This window comes from Abrus precatorius, unplaced genomic scaffold (assembly GCF_003935025.1).
Source record: "Abrus precatorius isolate BTA unplaced genomic scaffold, Abrus_2018 Scaffold1, whole genome shotgun sequence".
Lineage (NCBI taxonomy): Eukaryota > Viridiplantae > Streptophyta > Magnoliopsida > Fabales > Fabaceae > Abrus > Abrus precatorius.
In genome coordinates this window covers 2,123,554-2,141,208 of record NW_020874291.1, presented here as the reverse complement: position 1 = coordinate 2,141,208, position 17,655 = coordinate 2,123,554, and the positions used below count along the sequence as shown (strand labels likewise).

Sequence of the window (17,655 nt, the reverse complement as noted above, 5' to 3'; positions counted from 1 at the left end):
TTTTATTTTATGCACTTTATTGCTTTAGTTCTTCAAATGTTCAAAACATCTCAAAATTCGATTAGCTCAAATAGTTATTGATCTTATAAATCAATCCATGTAAATGATACTCGAAACACATAATTCTAAATTTTATTACTTATTAGAACTACCTAGTATACTTGCTAGATAGGATTATAAGACCGTGACAACATGCACAACCTTGCACCTCCTGAAGCACCTATGTACTTATCTACCTATTTTACACATACATGGTCGTGCTTTTCCGCGAGTTTTCAAAAATAAAAAGGATAGGGGTGCAACAAGGGGTGCATAACATACCCTTGCATTCCCAAGTACTCCCAAACTCTAAAGATTTTTCTTCTCTTTCTCCTTAGTATTATTGGTTATTGTAGCTTAAGGTATGTTCTTTATTGCTTTTCATAGGAGGACTAGAAACATGCATGCTTGGAACCCTAGACTATTGATTTTTCTTGCATTTCTAGATTATTTAGATACTATGCAATAAGCACAATCGTGCTTCATGTGTAGCATGACCTTGCATAATTATTAGCATGATCATGCTTCACTTCCAGAAGTCATGTCTTTAACTCTGGGAGGGTACAATGTAAATAAGCACAAGAGTGCATAATTATTAGCATGATCGTGCTTCACTTCCAGAAACCATGTCTTTACCTTTATGTGTCCTATGTTATCCATTGATCCTAGATTTATTTATTCTTCAAGTTATGACACCAAAGAGATCCCATTCTACTTAGGGTCTTCCTCTAGAACAAATGCTTACCCCATTGTACTTAGGAATGATGTACATCGACATAAATTCCAAACTTTCCTACCCTTTGAGTTTAGGCCAACTAACACCTAGATGAGGAAACCTTGTAGTCTTGTGGGTTGTGGGAGGGGGTCGCATGCTTCATCACTGCTATTGGATGGGAGAAAGTCTAGTCAATGAGGTTCCCTGCAAACAAAGAGTTAGTCTTGGAGTTCCTTAGTTATGTAACACCTAAACACCAGGTGGAGGACCTAAAAGAGCTTCGAGTCCACTTCCAGCTTGGTGGAGACATGCAAGATATTTCATTAGCCTAGTTCAACATCTACTATTGCTTCGAGACAGTAAAATTTGTAGAGACACCAACTTATGGTGAGGCACTACTAGAAGTCTTGGTGATTGTTTAGAGGACATAATATAGTAGGAGATTAGAGGTATCAGAGACGTATATAGAGCACGTCTCGCAAAATTCACTACCATTCGCGACCCTTCACTAAGTGTCTAAGTGGTTGGTGCACTCCATCTTTACTCACAGCCAAGGTACTTACATTATCTTATGTTTATGCATTATCAATTAAAATTTCTTCTCTAAAATCATCTCTTTTAAATTATTAAATAAATGTAAAAAAATTATTCTAAATTTGAATCAAGATTTATTTCTATTAAATTATATATTTTATTAATCAATTAAAATATATTATCTTAAATATTTTTTATTTTATTATTTAATATAATTTATTTTATTAATAAAATTAAAATTAATTTATTTAATTAATGTAACAATTTATAATGTTATTTGATCGCGAGTGTTGCACTCGAACAAATTAATAAAAATCAAATTGCATAAGAATTATATAGTAAGAGGTGCAATCCGAGTCGTCTCCCAACGATGATAACGTTATACGATTATAAAATTAGAGGGGGTTTGATTTATAGAATAATACTAATTAGAATAAAAAGTTAACAAGAATTAAAAACTCTAATCCAAGAATTTAGAAAAACTACGACCACTCTATCACCGGATTCCAAGAAGATGCATCAACCAACAAATTAGTGATTAACATTAAATTCGAATGAAACCTCAATTCAAATTAAGCATCCACACGAGAACCCTCATGCATTCAATTAACACACAATTCGCTCAAAGTTCAGAAACCTCTAGAATCTAATCGATTTATGTTAATTTAATTCACCAATGCCAATAATCTTAGATCTCAAACTTGAAAATCTAATTCACACTCCTTCAAGAATTAATTGCATACATCAACCGAATAATATGTAATCAAACAACTACACAATTATTAATCCAAACGAAGAACTTCAATTCGAAATCATAATTAGCAAAAGGATAGAGAAGGAAGAGATGAAACCGGATTTGTTGTTGAATAAATTGCGAAACCGATTCTCAAGAGTGTCTCATCTCTTTTTCAATCCTTGGACTAGATGAAAGTCTAAGCCTCCATTAATGGAGGAAAACAAAAGGTAAAAACGGAAGAGAAAAAGGAGAAGAAAACAAAAACCCTAAAACATAAAACCTAATCTCTTAACGTCTCAACCAACCCTTTTACAGCTTGCTGCCCTAAATTTAAATACAGGCTCTTAAGGGTCAAAACGTAAAAACTAATTAATATTTATTCAATTACATTAATCCTCTACTCAATAGCTGTCTCTGGAATCCTTATTTGTTCAAGTTTAAATTTTGGAGGGAAAGTTATGCTTGTAATTGCTGCCCAGCATCTATGCTGAATCCGTGAAGATATTGTGTGTTATTTTTGGCCATGAAGATCTATTCAATTTGATTTCTGATATGAAGATAAATTGTAGCCCTGGATGTTAGCTTCAAAACGCAACTAGAATGGGCTTAAACGGACATCTGTGGACTGAGATATGGCCCAAATACTACACCAAGATTATAAACTGCGAGTACAACATTTTGACTTTTTTTAGGCCTAGTTTCAGCTTCTTATCATCAGAATTGGGTTCTGACATCTCATAAAAATTGTGCAGCTTTCTCTTAGCTTTCCTACAAATCAAGAATTACAATGAAATGAGTTCTACAACTCAAGATATGGTCCAGAAACCACAACAGTATCAGAATTTGTCAAATACTAGAAAAATTAAATAAAGTACAAATAAAATTCAAATATCATAAAATGATCAAATTCAAATCAATTAAGCACAAAAGAGGATTAATGAGTTAAGAATGAGAGGAAATAAGATTATAAAAATTCAATTGATCAAATATATAGTGTATGCCATAAATCGTTGAGGCTAATATGTACTTAACTTATTGTTGGTTTCATATTATATAAATATTTTAAGTTAAATAATATTTTATTTTTAAATTAATTAAATATCTTATCTTTTAAAATTTACTTTTTAATAATTAATTTATTAATTAAATTAAAAAATTTATCTTATCAATATAATAATTTATAATTTATTTTAAATTAATTCAATAATTATTTCATTAATTAATCTAAATTTTTTAAAATTTTTATATAATAAATAATTAAATAATTAATTTATTAATTAAAATAAGTATAACAATTTATAATATTATTGAACATCATAGTTACTTTAATACGTTATAAGTTGTAAAATTTTTTAATACTAATATTACTTTAAGTTTCATATAATGCACTCTTTAATAATCTCTTTTCTTAAGTTTTTATACCTTTGGTCTCAAAATCTAATTTCAGAATCTACTTCTTTAGATAATATCATCAATTAAAATATTACTTTTTTAAAAGGTTAGTTTCATCATTTATTTGTTTTAAGATTAATTTTAAAATCAAATTTTTTTTAACATTAATTTTAAATAATTCAAATAAAAAATTTTATTGATAAAAAGAATTTAGTATATTTTATAATTTTAACAAAAAATAATTAATTTAATTATTTAAATTCAATTTTAAAAACTAACATTTATAATTTTTTCTAATCTCTTACGTTTTATTTTTAAGTAATTAAACGACTTCAATCAGGAACTCCAAATGATTTTTATCGACACCGCTTGACTTTGGAGCAAGCACATCAATTTTTAGTCCACGGACATCCCAACTTGGACGAGTTGTATTTTAGCGCGTCAACTTTTGTCGTTACGTACAGATGACTTTGACTAAAACTAAACCTTGGATGAAATAACGTAACGAAGTTCTCCAATATTAAAATATATTAAAATTTTAATTAAAATATATTAACCGTATAAAAGACTTAAAGCATATTTATTTTAATTTTTAAATTTTTTGTTTTTAAAAATAAAAAATACAGTTGTTTTTAGTTTTTAAAAAGAGAAAACTTCTTTTCAAAATCAAAATAAACATACTCTTTTTTTTTTAGTGAAATATGTATTGTTATATAAGTAAAAATTAAAAGTTCTACCAATTGATTATTTTTCATTAAAAACCACTGTCCTTTTCTTTAATGTTTCTTCAATTCTTTTTAATACATTTTTCGCAATCATATATTTTTTATTTGATTATTGATGTACCGTAAAGTTTTCATATTTGATCTTGTTCTTTTCTTTAATGTTACTTCAATTCTTTTAATACATTTTTCAGAATCTTATTTTATTTTATTTGGTTATTGATGCACCATAAACTTTTCATATTTGATATGCTTAAATGTTTTATCATACTCTTTCTACACTTATTTTTAAACTTTGAAACCATAAATTACCATTGATAACTGTTATATATGTATAGTTTTCTTTTAAGTTTTTTAAAAATTCTGATTTTAATTATTATAATTTTTTTCAAATATAATTAATTTTTCTTTAATTGAAGCAATTCCATCACGTAACACATGTTTTAAAAAGAAAAATATTTTACAATAAAGAATAATTATTTTGTTAGAACAATAAACTATATTAAATTTAATTTTTTTTGTCCAGAGAAATACTAATTGGGAGAAGAGAGTAGAGGTGTGTTTCTTTTGCATGTGAACAGAGATTATACCCTTCTCCTTACATTTCATGTCTCTTTAACTTATTACTCTGCGGTTGTTTGGGAAAGAAGTTTTGGGAAAAAGGGGAGAAAAGAACATAAATTTATATTTTAAATAAATATATTTAAAATTAATATTTTAAAAAGTAAAAAGTAAAAATTAATATATTAACAAATTTAATATATTATTAGTTATTAAGGAAAGCGTGCATATATTTTTCAAACAATTAAGTATAATCCAAAGTTAAAATAATTGAAGTGTTTTTGTCAAATAATCTATCTATATTTGTTAAAATATGTTTACACCTGTGATTCTGTGAACCAATTTAGCACATTGTAGGCTTTTAGCGAGTCACATTATTGAAAAATTAACTCATCATTTTAGCTTTTTTACTCACATCTCTCCACCCTATTAATTAATACGAATCGATTCACAAGTCAAGTTAACCCACGAGTTATTAATTTAATTATAATTAATTAAAATTAAAATTTACAAATCAATAATAATGATAAAAATTAAATATATAAATAATATAAATATTAAAATATTTGATAATTCAAAAAATACTTAATAATATTGATCATTAATTATAAATTTTTAAAATATTTTTAATTTTTATTTTGGAAAATATAATTATTTTAAAAAATTTAATTTAATAAGTCAACTCATAAATTAATTTTCCAGATTAGTGAATTGAACATAGTTACAGTTTAATAATTTCACCGTAAAAATATATGATCCGAATTCTATCATGTTGTAGCGAGATATATCATAAAATTTATTTTTACACAAAATTAGCTTAAACAAATTTTGTGATGCTTAAGTTAATTTTATAGATTCTCTCAAGTTAATATTTTTAGTTTAAGCAAATGTTACATCTTCTCTTCTAATTTTTTTCCTCTCCTTTTCTCCATATCTACACTCTTTCCTCAATTTCTGTATCCAGACCTAACCTTGAGGGTAGTTTAGAAATGCGACTGTCTAAGGCACAAGCTTGAAAGGGACCTAAAGTAAAAACCGTGTTTTGCTTTCACATGGAAGAAAAATTCTAACTCTTAATTACAATTTGTAGTTGAAAAAAAATAAAAAAAACCTTTTAATTTCTTGCATCTTACTTGCCATAAACATAGTCAACTCCTTGACTTTTCTAAACTCAACTTCATTTAATTCTCAAATTTCACTCTTCTTACTATTAAAACTCATAGAGAATTTTAATTTTCTTTAAAAATTAAACAGTTCTTGCGTTTGTTAAATCTGCATATTGTTATCCAAATATTTTAATCGTTTATGGATTTTTTTTACAGTCCCAGATACTATAGCATTAGTTGAAAGAATATTTTTAAAGATAAAGTTAATCAAAACATATCTAAGATCATCAATGACACAAGAACGGTTGAATGATTTTGTAATTTTATCGATCGAGAAGGAATTTTTAGAAAACATTGATGTTAATATTATCATTAATGATTTTACATCTTAAAATGCTCATACAATCTATTTTTTATAATTTTTTTGTATTTTTTAGTTAATTATAACGTAAGAGTTGTTTAAATAAAAGAATAGTTTTTTTTTAATTTTATTAAAAAAAATTGTATTCACTTATAAAAGACATATTATTTTAATAAAATTATTGGCATATAATTTTATCTTTTTATTATATTTTATATTTTTTTTAAATGAACCTAATTTCCTATTTTGTTTAGAGCCTTAAAAAGATAAAAAACGAACCCATACTTATCAATGTTTCTTTTCCTCTCATACTCAATTCTTCTAATCCTTCTACTTCATACACAACTTCTCTCTTTCTCTTCTTATCTTCACCTTACTTCACTCTTATACTTACCCCTCTCTCTCTCTTCTCTTTTTTTTTTTTTTCTTTTCTCAAGTACACAAAATTCACTTAAATAAATATGTAAAATTTGTTTAAATTAAAAAATTTATTTAAATTAATTTTACCTAAAAAATTTTATTATTATTTTTTATTTTCATTTAAGCAAATAAATCGTTATTTCCAATTTCTGTCGCAACCGGAAAAAATATACCGCCGTGGATGACCCGTGTCTACGGATGGAGATTATGGCTTCCGCTTTCAGACAATAGGCCTCGAAATCATGTATTGCCAAAACTTCCAAATCACGTCACGTGTTCACTTCTGAGCACCCCACCAATCTGGGAAAAGACTACAAATGTTGAATATAATTTTAAAATTCATGGTTCATTAATTATTTAGAAATTTCATTGATGTAATTTTTATAATTAATTTATGATTGAAAGTAATTTAATTTTCATTATATTTAATATAATTTTAAATTAATTTATAAATTTCACGATTTATTAATAATTCATTAATCTTAATTCGATAATAGTATAAATATTCTCCAGTAAAAATATATCAAAATTAATTTTTTAACAACTGAACATTCCAATTATTCTCCTCCTTGGTTATTTGTGATACATCATGTCAAAAATTACTTCTGTTTGGTCTTACAATAATACGCAGTTGCATGCAGATGGTAATAAGTAGAATTAATAAGGGAAAATAATATTAAAGTATTATTATATTTGTACTTATTTATAAAATTTTGTTAAAATTTATATTTATGTGAATAGTAATCTGAGCATTTTATATTTATATGGGATGAGTATATATATTTATATTCGAATTGTTTTTGTATTTTAATTGAATAAAATATGCTAAACTATCTTTTTTTAATGAACTAATAAAATAAAAGAATTGACTTTATAAAATTAAATTCATTACAAAAGAATAATACAATAAAAAATATGTACAACAATTAGCTCAATTAAAAAATTTAAAGACCTTTCAAACTTTAACTAAAATTAAAAAATATATATAGCTATATAATCATATTTATTTTTTATATACGTGTGGGTGTTGTCTGGAGTAGGTTGAAAATCTCATCCACACATTAAAAATTATTTATCGATAATTATCAAAATACATGTATGGGTAAAATCTTTGTCATTATTAAAACTTGTCAACGGTCAGGTTTAAGCCAATGTTTGAAATATTAAATTTATAAAACTGTTGGGCTAAAGAGTAATGTCAAACTTACGTTTTCTATTCCAATGTTTACAACTTATCCAAATTTCACTGCAATGTTACAACCTATCCAAATTTCAATGCAAGCAATTTATCTAAAATTTTAATGTAATGGTAGGTAATCAAACTATACATTAATGATTTGATCTATCCAATTTTTTACAACTTGTCGCTAACCAGTATTTTGTACATGAATATACAAACTAATTCAAATCAATAAGTATACAATAAAAATTTATATAACAATTAAAGAGTTCTAATGTTAAATGAATCAATTTACAATTTAAATATGTGACGGTGTGTGTGAAGTGTGAGAAATAAAATAAATTAAAATTGTACAATTACTTTCAAACAAAAACTACAAAAATTAATATGCTTTCATAATTTGAATTCACATTTATAAAATAATATCAACCACTAACACAAGAGAAGAAAATCTTCTTTAGTTGAACTAAGTGTTGAAGTCACATCATTCCTACACACCTATACTATATTGTAAACAAAAAACATTGAAATTAATAAATGAATCTAAATCAAAATAAGTTTAAACTAAATATAAAGTTGTTTTAGAGACCAACATGACTAACGATTATATATGTTAAGGATTAATATGACTATATTTATTAGCTTAGAGACTATTTTAGTGTACTCTTGTAATAGTGAAAACTAATATGGTAATTATCTTAAGAAATATTTTGTCTACCTATACATATTATGATTAGATATAATTAGTGTAGATTAAGGTAGCATTCATTACCGTTTGCTCATAATCACTGAAGTCTTATTGAACTCTACTACTTCCATAGTATGACTCACTTGTAAATATTGCAGGAATATTAAGTCCTAGCTCATTATGGTTAGTCTAATAATAGTAATTACTCATTAAGTCTTTCATACAAATATGAATTTTAACATCCTTAACTAATTGATACTTTGGATATTTGAACTTTTTACATAGACATCTCAATTTTTTCAATGTCAAGTATTGTTCTTGTGCACAAGCAAGTTCTATGAACTCAATAACTCCAGTCATAAACTTATCTATAACTCATCTTTATCAAGACCCACTGTGTTATCATCCATTTATGATGTTGAGGAATTTTACTTTTTCTTATTAACAAATAGGTAATCATAACTAAAAATATATAAGCTTATACAATCACTAACAAAATAAATTATCATGCAAATATATCATGTTTTCTCTTGTTTCCATATAAATGCACAGAACCCAATTGTTCTTATTAATATATCATATAAACAACATCAAACAAATCAAATAGTGAATACACAAACGAGGGCACTTGAAATTTTTCTTTAATAGGTTATAATATTTATATTGGTTGCACATTAAGTTTGTATTCTTATATCAGAATTAGTCTTGGTGATGAATGGAAATGGTGGTGGATATCTTACAAAAAATGCAAAATGATGGTTGTCTCCTAAACCTATCTTCTTCTATTGTATTAATAATTACTAGCTCATATTTTAAATAATTTCTTTATTCAATCATTTTTCTTATGTGAGACGGATGCTAAGGTCTAAGAAAACTAACAAATCTTCTTAAAAAAACAAATAGCATTTGAGTCCTCACTTGATAAAGAAACTTATTGAAAAGGAGTGTTTAAAAGAGTACGAATACTTATAAGATCAGCATAAGTTATGTTAATAAGAAAGATTGTGAGAAGGATCATAACTTGATCATGCATACTAAACTGCAGCATTGAATTAGCATACTAAATTTATATGCTAAGGAGCATAGAAATTTGCATTCATTGAATTAGCAAATAAAATAAAATAAAATTGCATTCATTGAAAAGCAAGAACCCAATAAGATTTGTTTTTTGAATTTGTAAACAGGCTCACCAAAATTTAACGTATAGCAACACTCCTATAAAGAAATTTTCAAATAAGAAAATGGCTTTTTGAGCATAAATTTGTCTCCACTGTAAACCTCAAATTTTCAACTTAATTCAATTTTACTTTTCATGTACATACTTATTCTACCAGCCACTTTTCTTGTTCAAAATTTCATTTTTTTACTTTAACTAATATTTATTATAAAATGAATTGTTTGGATTGTGTACTTCTGAAAGTAGTGGAGAAGATTGATTATACAGAGGTTAGGTTGTAGGTCAATCAGGGTATATGAGTGAGGCCATGTGCTATGTCAACTTGTTATAAATACAGAAGGAGAGAATATGTCCTAAAATGAAAAGTAAAAGGAAAAGTTAAAAATAAGTATTCTACTTCACACAATATTTTATCATATATTTTTCTATTTCTAAATTTTCAAGAAAAAAAAGTATGTTAATTCAATTCGTTAAATGATATGTAATTTTATTTTTTAGAATTTTAAATTAAGTATTTTTATTTTTTAAATTAAGAAAATTTGATTACTTCATCAATTTTATTATATCTATACCTCACAAATTCCCATTTTAAATTTAAAAGTTTTACAAAAAAAAAATATTAATTAAAACTGTTTAACATCTTGAATTTCAACAATTAATCAATTAAATTTCATCCAAATAAAAAAAATCTCATTTTTTTCCTTTTCAAATCTTAATCTCACACCCTGAAAATTCTTCCAACGTGATTGAGTTTTTACTATTTTTTTTAATTTCTAAACACTTAAAATTATTCCATATCCCTATTTCATCATATATTTACAGATATATTTGGATCAAAATAATAAAAACTTCGGTGTTTGAAATAGAAAATTCTATCGATATGCTAAATTTTCTTGATTTTTTTAAAATAAAAAAACTTAATTAACTTAGAACAAAGTGTGAGAATCAAAATTGCATGCAAACTAAATTATAGGAATAAAAAAATATAATTAAGGAAAACAATTTTCACATTATTTTTCTGCACATTATCCTACAGAGGTATGTGTCCAAGGGAAAATGAAAAAAGAAAGATAATGTTTGCTGCGGAAACTGTCTATTCGTTTGTTTTTATCTAACAAAAAAAGAAGAAGTTAAAATTGTGTGAAAATATCATGTGTAGATCTAACACTGTGTTTGTATTGAAAAAAATAATAGATAAAAAAAGACAAAAGGAGAGATGTGAATAAAAAAATATGTTAAAATATTGGATAAGATCGTTATATGAATTTTTTTTATTTATCCACAAATTGAATTCTAAAATTCCAAATGAATAACAATATTCTTATGTACTTCTATATATTAAATTTAAAATTTTGTTTTCTAAAAAATATTTTTCAGAATTATCTTAAACAAGACTATTTTTATGAACTATTCTCTTCTTCATTTCATCAAGTAACTTCTTTTCTTGCATTTGTTATTTAATTTTTTAAAATTTAATCTTCATTTGAATTTCATTTTTATAATTTATTACATAATTTTCAATTTTTTTTATCTAATTTAATTAATATATATTAAAAAATATATAACTTTTTAAGCTACAGAATTTATTAATTTTGAAAATAATCACATAATATTTTTTAAATGTTGATGTAAAAAAAATATTAATATTTGTATTGTTCATAAAAATTCATTAGTTTATTTTAATTGTTGATAACCCATGAGTTAATTACAATTTAACAACACCTATTGTTTACTTACCATTATGTCTTTAAAGAAATATTTTTTTAATATTTACGAATAAAATAAAAATTTTATTTAATATTTAAAAAATTATAAAATATCACAAATTGAATATATTAATAATGTCAAATAATATTATTTTTAATTAAAACTTACTGTTTAAAAGTACACATTTAAAAACCGTTAAACAAAACATATCTTTAACTCATTAATCAAACAAATAGACGTTATCAGTTGATAATTAATTCATCAATGCTATTCAAGTCTACTGTAAGCATAGTGTTGACAAAGAGTGCCATTGTTACACTGTTATGCAGCTAATCATGGAAAGTGACAGCAACTATCCCATTGGGATCCCAGCCTGCCTATATATCCACGCTATTTGTGTGGCTTGTGCGTTGCGGAAACCTTTCCATTGATCATTTCTTTCAAATTCCATCATTTGGCAACCCTACAAGTGTATGAACAAGTTTAATCAAGGGGAGATGATCTCTTCATCAAGTGGTCTAAGCATGGGAGAAGAGAAGAAATTGGAAATAGAGAAAGAAGTGGAAAGTGAGGTTCCAGAAACTGAATGGGAGGAGGGAAGTAGGGAAAGGGGAGTATGGAGAGAGCAAATTACGGTGAGAGGATTGGTGGCGAGCACCGTAATCGGCATCATGTACAGCATAATAGCCATGAAGCTCAACCTCACTGCAGGAATCGTTCCAAATTTCAACGTCTCTGCTGCTCTTCTTGGCTTCTTGTTTGTCCGAAGCTGGACCAAAGTGCTTCACAGGGCTGGTTATACATCCAAGCCCTTCACCCGCCAAGAGAACACCATCATACAGACCTGTGCTGTCTCGTGCTATAGCATTGCTGTTCATGGTTCTCCTACTCCCTCCCCATTATTATTTTATATATGTTTGCACAATAACCCATGAATTTAATCGTGTTTTGAACTGTAGGAGGATTTGCTTCTTATCTTTTGGGATTGAATAAGAAAACTTACGAGCTTTCTGGAGTGGGAGCTGACGGTAACAATCCAAATACTGTTAGAGAGCCTGGATTTGGGTGGATGACTGGCTTCCTCTTTGTAGTTTGCTTTGTTGGCCTCTTCATCTTGATTCCCCTCAGAAAGGTACTCTACTTTTTTTTATCTTTTGTCGTACGTTTTATATTTTAGGCCTTCGATGTCTCATCCATCGCTCAAATCCTATCTATACATGATGCATCCCATGTGTGCAACATGTGGAGGTCTTTCCTCGCGGTATAAATAGTCAACAAAGAGAGAGAAAAAGTGTCGGATACATAAAACATGTAGATTTGCATGTTCTTATTTAATTAATTGGAAATTTTCTACCTCTCCCTATTCTCTCCCTCCCATCTTTTTACTTATAAGGAATTGAACATCGATCTCAGAAAATTTAATTAGAATATGTTGGAAATTTGCACGACACAAAATGGTCTATATATATATATATAGACATTCCCTTGGTCTCAAGCAAACACTAGGCACTAAGCATGAAAATCAGCAGATTAATAATGGAAGAAAGTTTATTCAGCAGCATAATATATCATATTGATCTAAGCTTCTTCTCGAACAGATCATGATAGTTGACCTCAAATTGACGTTTCCTAGTGGCTTGGCAACAGCGGTTCTCATCAATGGTTTCCATACGCAGGGGGACAGAACGGCCAAGTAAAATTCTTTTTCTTTTCTTTTTCTCTCATCCAATATGTTATATATATATAGGTGAAAGCTGCATAATAATTAGTCATGTCTCAAAATTATTTTGAATTAATTTCAGGAAGCAAGTTCGCGGGTTCTTGAAGTATTTTTCTGTGAGTTTCTTGTGGGGTTTTTTTAAGTGGTTCTTCTCAGGGACACAGGGCTGCGGATTTGCACAGTTCCCTACATTTGGATTGCAAGCGTGGAAGCAAACGTAAGGAATGAATATTAACTGCTTCTTGGGAGTGGGTGGTTTCTAATTCAATTTTATAATCACTGAATTTGTTTATGGTTTGAATTTGCAGATTCTATTTCGATTTTAACATGACATACGTGGGAGCAGGGATGATTTGCCCCCACCTCGTGAATTTGTCTTTACTACTCGGAGCCGTTCTCTCGTTTGGGGTTATATGGCCTCTCATCGATCAACGTAAAGGAGATTGGTTTCCTAACAATTTAGATGAGACTAATATGAAGGCGTTGTACGGCTACAAGGTCTTTCTAACGGTTTCTCTCATCCTCGGTGATGGCTTAGACAACTTCCTCAAGATTCTTCTTTTCTCGATCCTTAGCGTAGTTGAGAAAATTAAGAACTCCGATAACCAAACAATTGGTAAGACGAGTTCCCACTTTCGTTGCGTTGATTGTTACCATTCCTCCTCTGTTTATACTGTTTTTTTTCTTGCACTCCTTTCTCATTCTTTACTTCTTTTATCTCTTTTTATTTATTACATTAGCCCCGTTTAAATAAACTTATAGATAAATATTTATAAAATTAATTAAGTTAAATCATGAATATTTTTTTTAAGTTAAAATTAACTTCTACTACAATTTTAAAAAAATTAAATACAAGAACTTTTAAAATAAATGTAGAAAAATAAATTAATTTTAATTTACAGAAGAAATTTGATTAATTTTACTATTTAATTATTGACTAGTTATATAAGAGGTTTATAAGTAATCATTTCATATTTACTTTCGATTCTCATGTTCTTTATATCTCTCTTTGTTTTTGTTATAGCATCATCAATCACATTTCTCACTTTATTTAGGGTCATTTGATGGTTGCAGCAACAGGTGATGAGCAGCAAGCTGGAGAACTCAAACAAAAGGAAGTCTTCTTGAGGGAAAACATTCCCATGTGGATCGGAATGGCTGGCTACATTGTTTTGGCCATCATTTCCATAATTGTAATCCCACTAATGTTTCCTCAGCTGAAATGGTTCTACGTCGTGGTTGCTTATGTTTTAGCCCCATCCCTAGCATTTTGTAATGCCTACGGAACAGGCCTCACTGACATGAACATGGCACACAACTACGGCAAAGTTGCACTTTTCGTGCTTGCGGCTATAAGCGGAAGAGACAACGGCGTAGTGGCAGGACTCGTAGGTTGCGGTCTGGTTAAATCTGTGGTCTCAGTGGCTTGCACTCTGATGCACGATTTCAAAACCGCATATTACACGTGCACCTCTCCGAGAGCCATGTTCATATGCCAAGCAATTGGCACTGCATTGGGTTGTATCATAGCTCCCTTGAGCTTCTTCCTTTACTACAAGGCATTCGACGTTGGAAACCCACACGGGGAATTCAAAGCTCCTTACGCACTAATATACCGAAACATGGCGATTTTAGGCGTTGAGGGTTTCTCGGCATTGCCCCAACATTGCTTGCAACTCTGTTATGGGTTCTTTGCTTTTGCGGTGGCGGTGAACTTGGTGAGGGACCTTGGCCCCAAAAGGATTGGGAAGTGGATGCCTTTGCCGATGGTAGTGGCAATACCTTTTCTGGTTGGTGCCTACTTTGCGATTGATATGTGCTTAGGGAGTTTGGTGGTTTATGTGTGGCACAAACTTAACACAAAGAAGGCAGAGGCCATGATTCCTGCAACTGCCTCTGGACTTATTTGTGGGGAAGGGTTGTGGACTCTCCCTGCTTCCATTCTTGCTCTTGCCAAAATTAATCCTCCTATTTGCATGAACTTTTTTGCTTCCTAGAACAATTAATCACATAGTTAGTGCATGTGCAATAGGATTTATCAGGTGCACTAGGCATAGAAAATTTTTATTATTGTTTACTAAATTTTCCTTTTAGATAAATTAAGTTTAATCTGTTGTTCATCTTGCAATGCTTTGTTTGTAAGTTGATTTACAACGGTATTGCATGAAAAGACTATTAAAAATTATCTTAGGTTGTTGGAACTTATTAAAAATGGAGGGAAAGGATAAAAGTAGAAGAATTTTAGAAGTTTTCACAAACTCCCTCTCATCTGTAATCTCATTTTAAGTTTAATCAGGTAATTTGACTAAATCTTTTTACAAAAGTATTATCATCCAAATAAAGGAAGGGTTTATTTGTTATTTTTTCTCCTTCCCTTCTGTTCCTTTGAATATTTCTCTCTCTCTCTCTCCCCACTTCAAACTCTCACGCAGGTCCCTTATCTAGTTTGAACTTTGAAGTTATTTAATATACTTGTGTAAGAAATCCGATGCTAAATATAAATACAATAAAAATTGAAAACTTGTGTATATTTATTAATTAGTTTGCTATTATAATATTATGTATGAGTTACTTTAGTGTTTACTGAAAAAAAAAAAAAATCACACACACACACAAATATTTATTAGTTCCCAAAAATATGACGTGAGTATTAGGGCAGTTGTGTTCTTTAACTCTATAAGTAGTGGATTAATATAAACCCTCATCCTCTATGTATGGTGATTGACACATATCTTCACATGAAAGTCTTGTTATATTTTTATCATGTTTAGGACGTTGTATAAAAAGATTATATCTAACCTCAAAATATTTTTGTGTTTATTTAGTTTTAACTAGAATAAAACAGATTTTAATAAAACTAATTTAGAATTATTAAATATATTGTTAAGATACATACATATACTAATTTAAATTACATGTTTTTACTTGAATACATAACTTTTTTTAAAAAAACATTCAATAATTATTTTTTCAACATTTTAAACGACCACGCTTTATTGCTAAAACAACGAGATTTTGTTGAAATTAAACAATCGCTGTACCACATAAGACATACAATAGCACTTCCACAGTATCTCGAATGCTCTCTTACTGTATTGCATAATCAAGGGTGGAATATTTTTTATTTCTTTGATTGACTGTTTCTGTACAAAAATGAAGGGGGGAATATGCCTGGTTATCATAAGTGCTCTAGAGATCTTGAGTTAACCTCATATAAACGGCTCTACTTGACATTTATATAGATGATAAAAATTTTATAAGATGTATATATATATATATATATATATATATATATATATATATATACACATCACTCATAAATAAATGATATAAAATTCATTATAAACTTTAAAACTTAACATCTTTTTCTATCCAATCTAACACTTCTCATAAATGAAGAAAAAAATTATTAGTGTTAGTAGAATTAACAATGACATGTTATTACCTATATAGACCTTCAAAATTTGCTAAAATTTTTTTCAATCACTCAGCCTTGTTACAAGCAATAAACTCTAACTTCATAGTCGATTTGCAATAATAGTTGTTTGTTTGATCTTCACGTAACAACATCACCTCAACGTGTAAATAAATAATCACTAGTGGATTTTGTCTCCTTTGAATCTGAGATCCAATTTGAATCACCGTATCCTTCCAATATAGTAGGAAATCCACTATATAAAATATACTTCATGATACCTCTCAAAGTCTAATTAACATAGTCTAATGCTCATTTTTGGGATTATGTAAGTACTTACTCAATCTACCCACAATATATGTTATGTTAGGTTGAAGAAAATTCATTAAATGTAATAACTCCCAATAATTTAAGTATATTTAAACTGAGCACATGATCTCCTTTGTTTTTCTTTAATTGATTGTTACCATTGTAACTGGTACTCACAAGTATAGTTTCAAAGTATCCAAACTTCTTAAGAAGTTTCTTAACATAGTGTTTTTGAGATTGCATTCTACTATCATCATTCCTTATGATTTTAACACAAAAAATTAGGCCTGCTTCACTCATATCTTTCATATCAAAATTAGAGGCAAGATATCTTTTTGGATTATAAACTATATCTTCACAGGCTCAAAAAATAAGCATAACATCTACATATAAATAAATAATAACATATTCACTATTTTTCTCTTTTACACACACATTTATCAACTTCAATTGAGGAAAAACTATGACTTATCAAAACCATATCAAACTTTTCATGCCATTATTTTGGTACATGTTTCAATCCATAAAAATATTTGAAAAGTTTGCAAACTTTATTTACTTGTCTAGAACCACATAACCTTCAAGTTGAAGCATATAAATTTCTTCTAAATCACCATTTAGAAATGCAATTTTTGTTTTGTGTATATTTCAAAAATATTTTTAATTTCTCATATTTAAGCTTCTAAATAAGCTAGTAGAAAAAATGTGCTCTAAAAATTTAGCATTTTTAGTCTCAATAATATAATTACAATCAAGTAAATAGTACAACAAGAAATGTATATGTAGCACTATGTTCAACATACCCAATAAACTTGCAATAAAAAGTTTTAGAATCTATTTTTTTTTTCTCTTTTTAGGGTTAGTGACATAACT

The 17,655-nt window shown here is 28.0% G+C and overlaps 1 protein-coding gene across 2 annotated transcripts; it reads left to right on the top strand.

Annotated features, from left to right (window-relative positions):
- Window positions 1-11,747: 11,747 nt before the first annotated feature.
- LOC113856019 (metal-nicotianamine transporter YSL1-like) lies at window positions 11,748-15,572 on the top strand. 2 transcript variants are annotated; one of them, XM_027487644.1, is made up of 6 exons: window positions 11,748-12,217; window positions 12,298-12,470; window positions 12,937-13,031; window positions 13,141-13,275; window positions 13,367-13,674; window positions 14,133-15,572. In XM_027487644.1, the coding sequence occupies exons 1-6, from the start codon at window positions 11,812-11,814 to the stop codon at window positions 15,053-15,055; spliced, it is 2,040 nt and encodes a 679-aa protein (XP_027343445.1). In that variant the 5' UTR covers window positions 11,748-11,811; the 3' UTR covers window positions 15,056-15,572. The 2 variants fall into 2 exon arrangements, with proteins under 2 accessions (XP_027343445.1, XP_027343453.1); XM_027487652.1 differs by having other exon boundaries at window positions 11,877-12,217; window positions 13,367-13,695; window positions 14,139-15,303.
- The last annotated feature ends 2,083 nt before the right edge of the window (window positions 15,573-17,655 follow it).

Coding starts and splice junctions, on each gene's coding strand:
- LOC113856019 (XM_027487644.1), top strand. CDS start 11,812: ATGAACAAGTTTAATCAAGGGGAGATGATCTCTTCATCAAGTGGTCTA. Junction 12,218..12,297: donor CTATAGCATTGCTGTTCATG/GTTCTCCTACTC, acceptor TTTGAACTGTAG/GAGGATTTGCTTCTTATCTT. Junction 13,276..13,366: donor TTGCAAGCGTGGAAGCAAAC/GTAAGGAATGAA, acceptor TTGAATTTGCAG/ATTCTATTTCGATTTTAACA.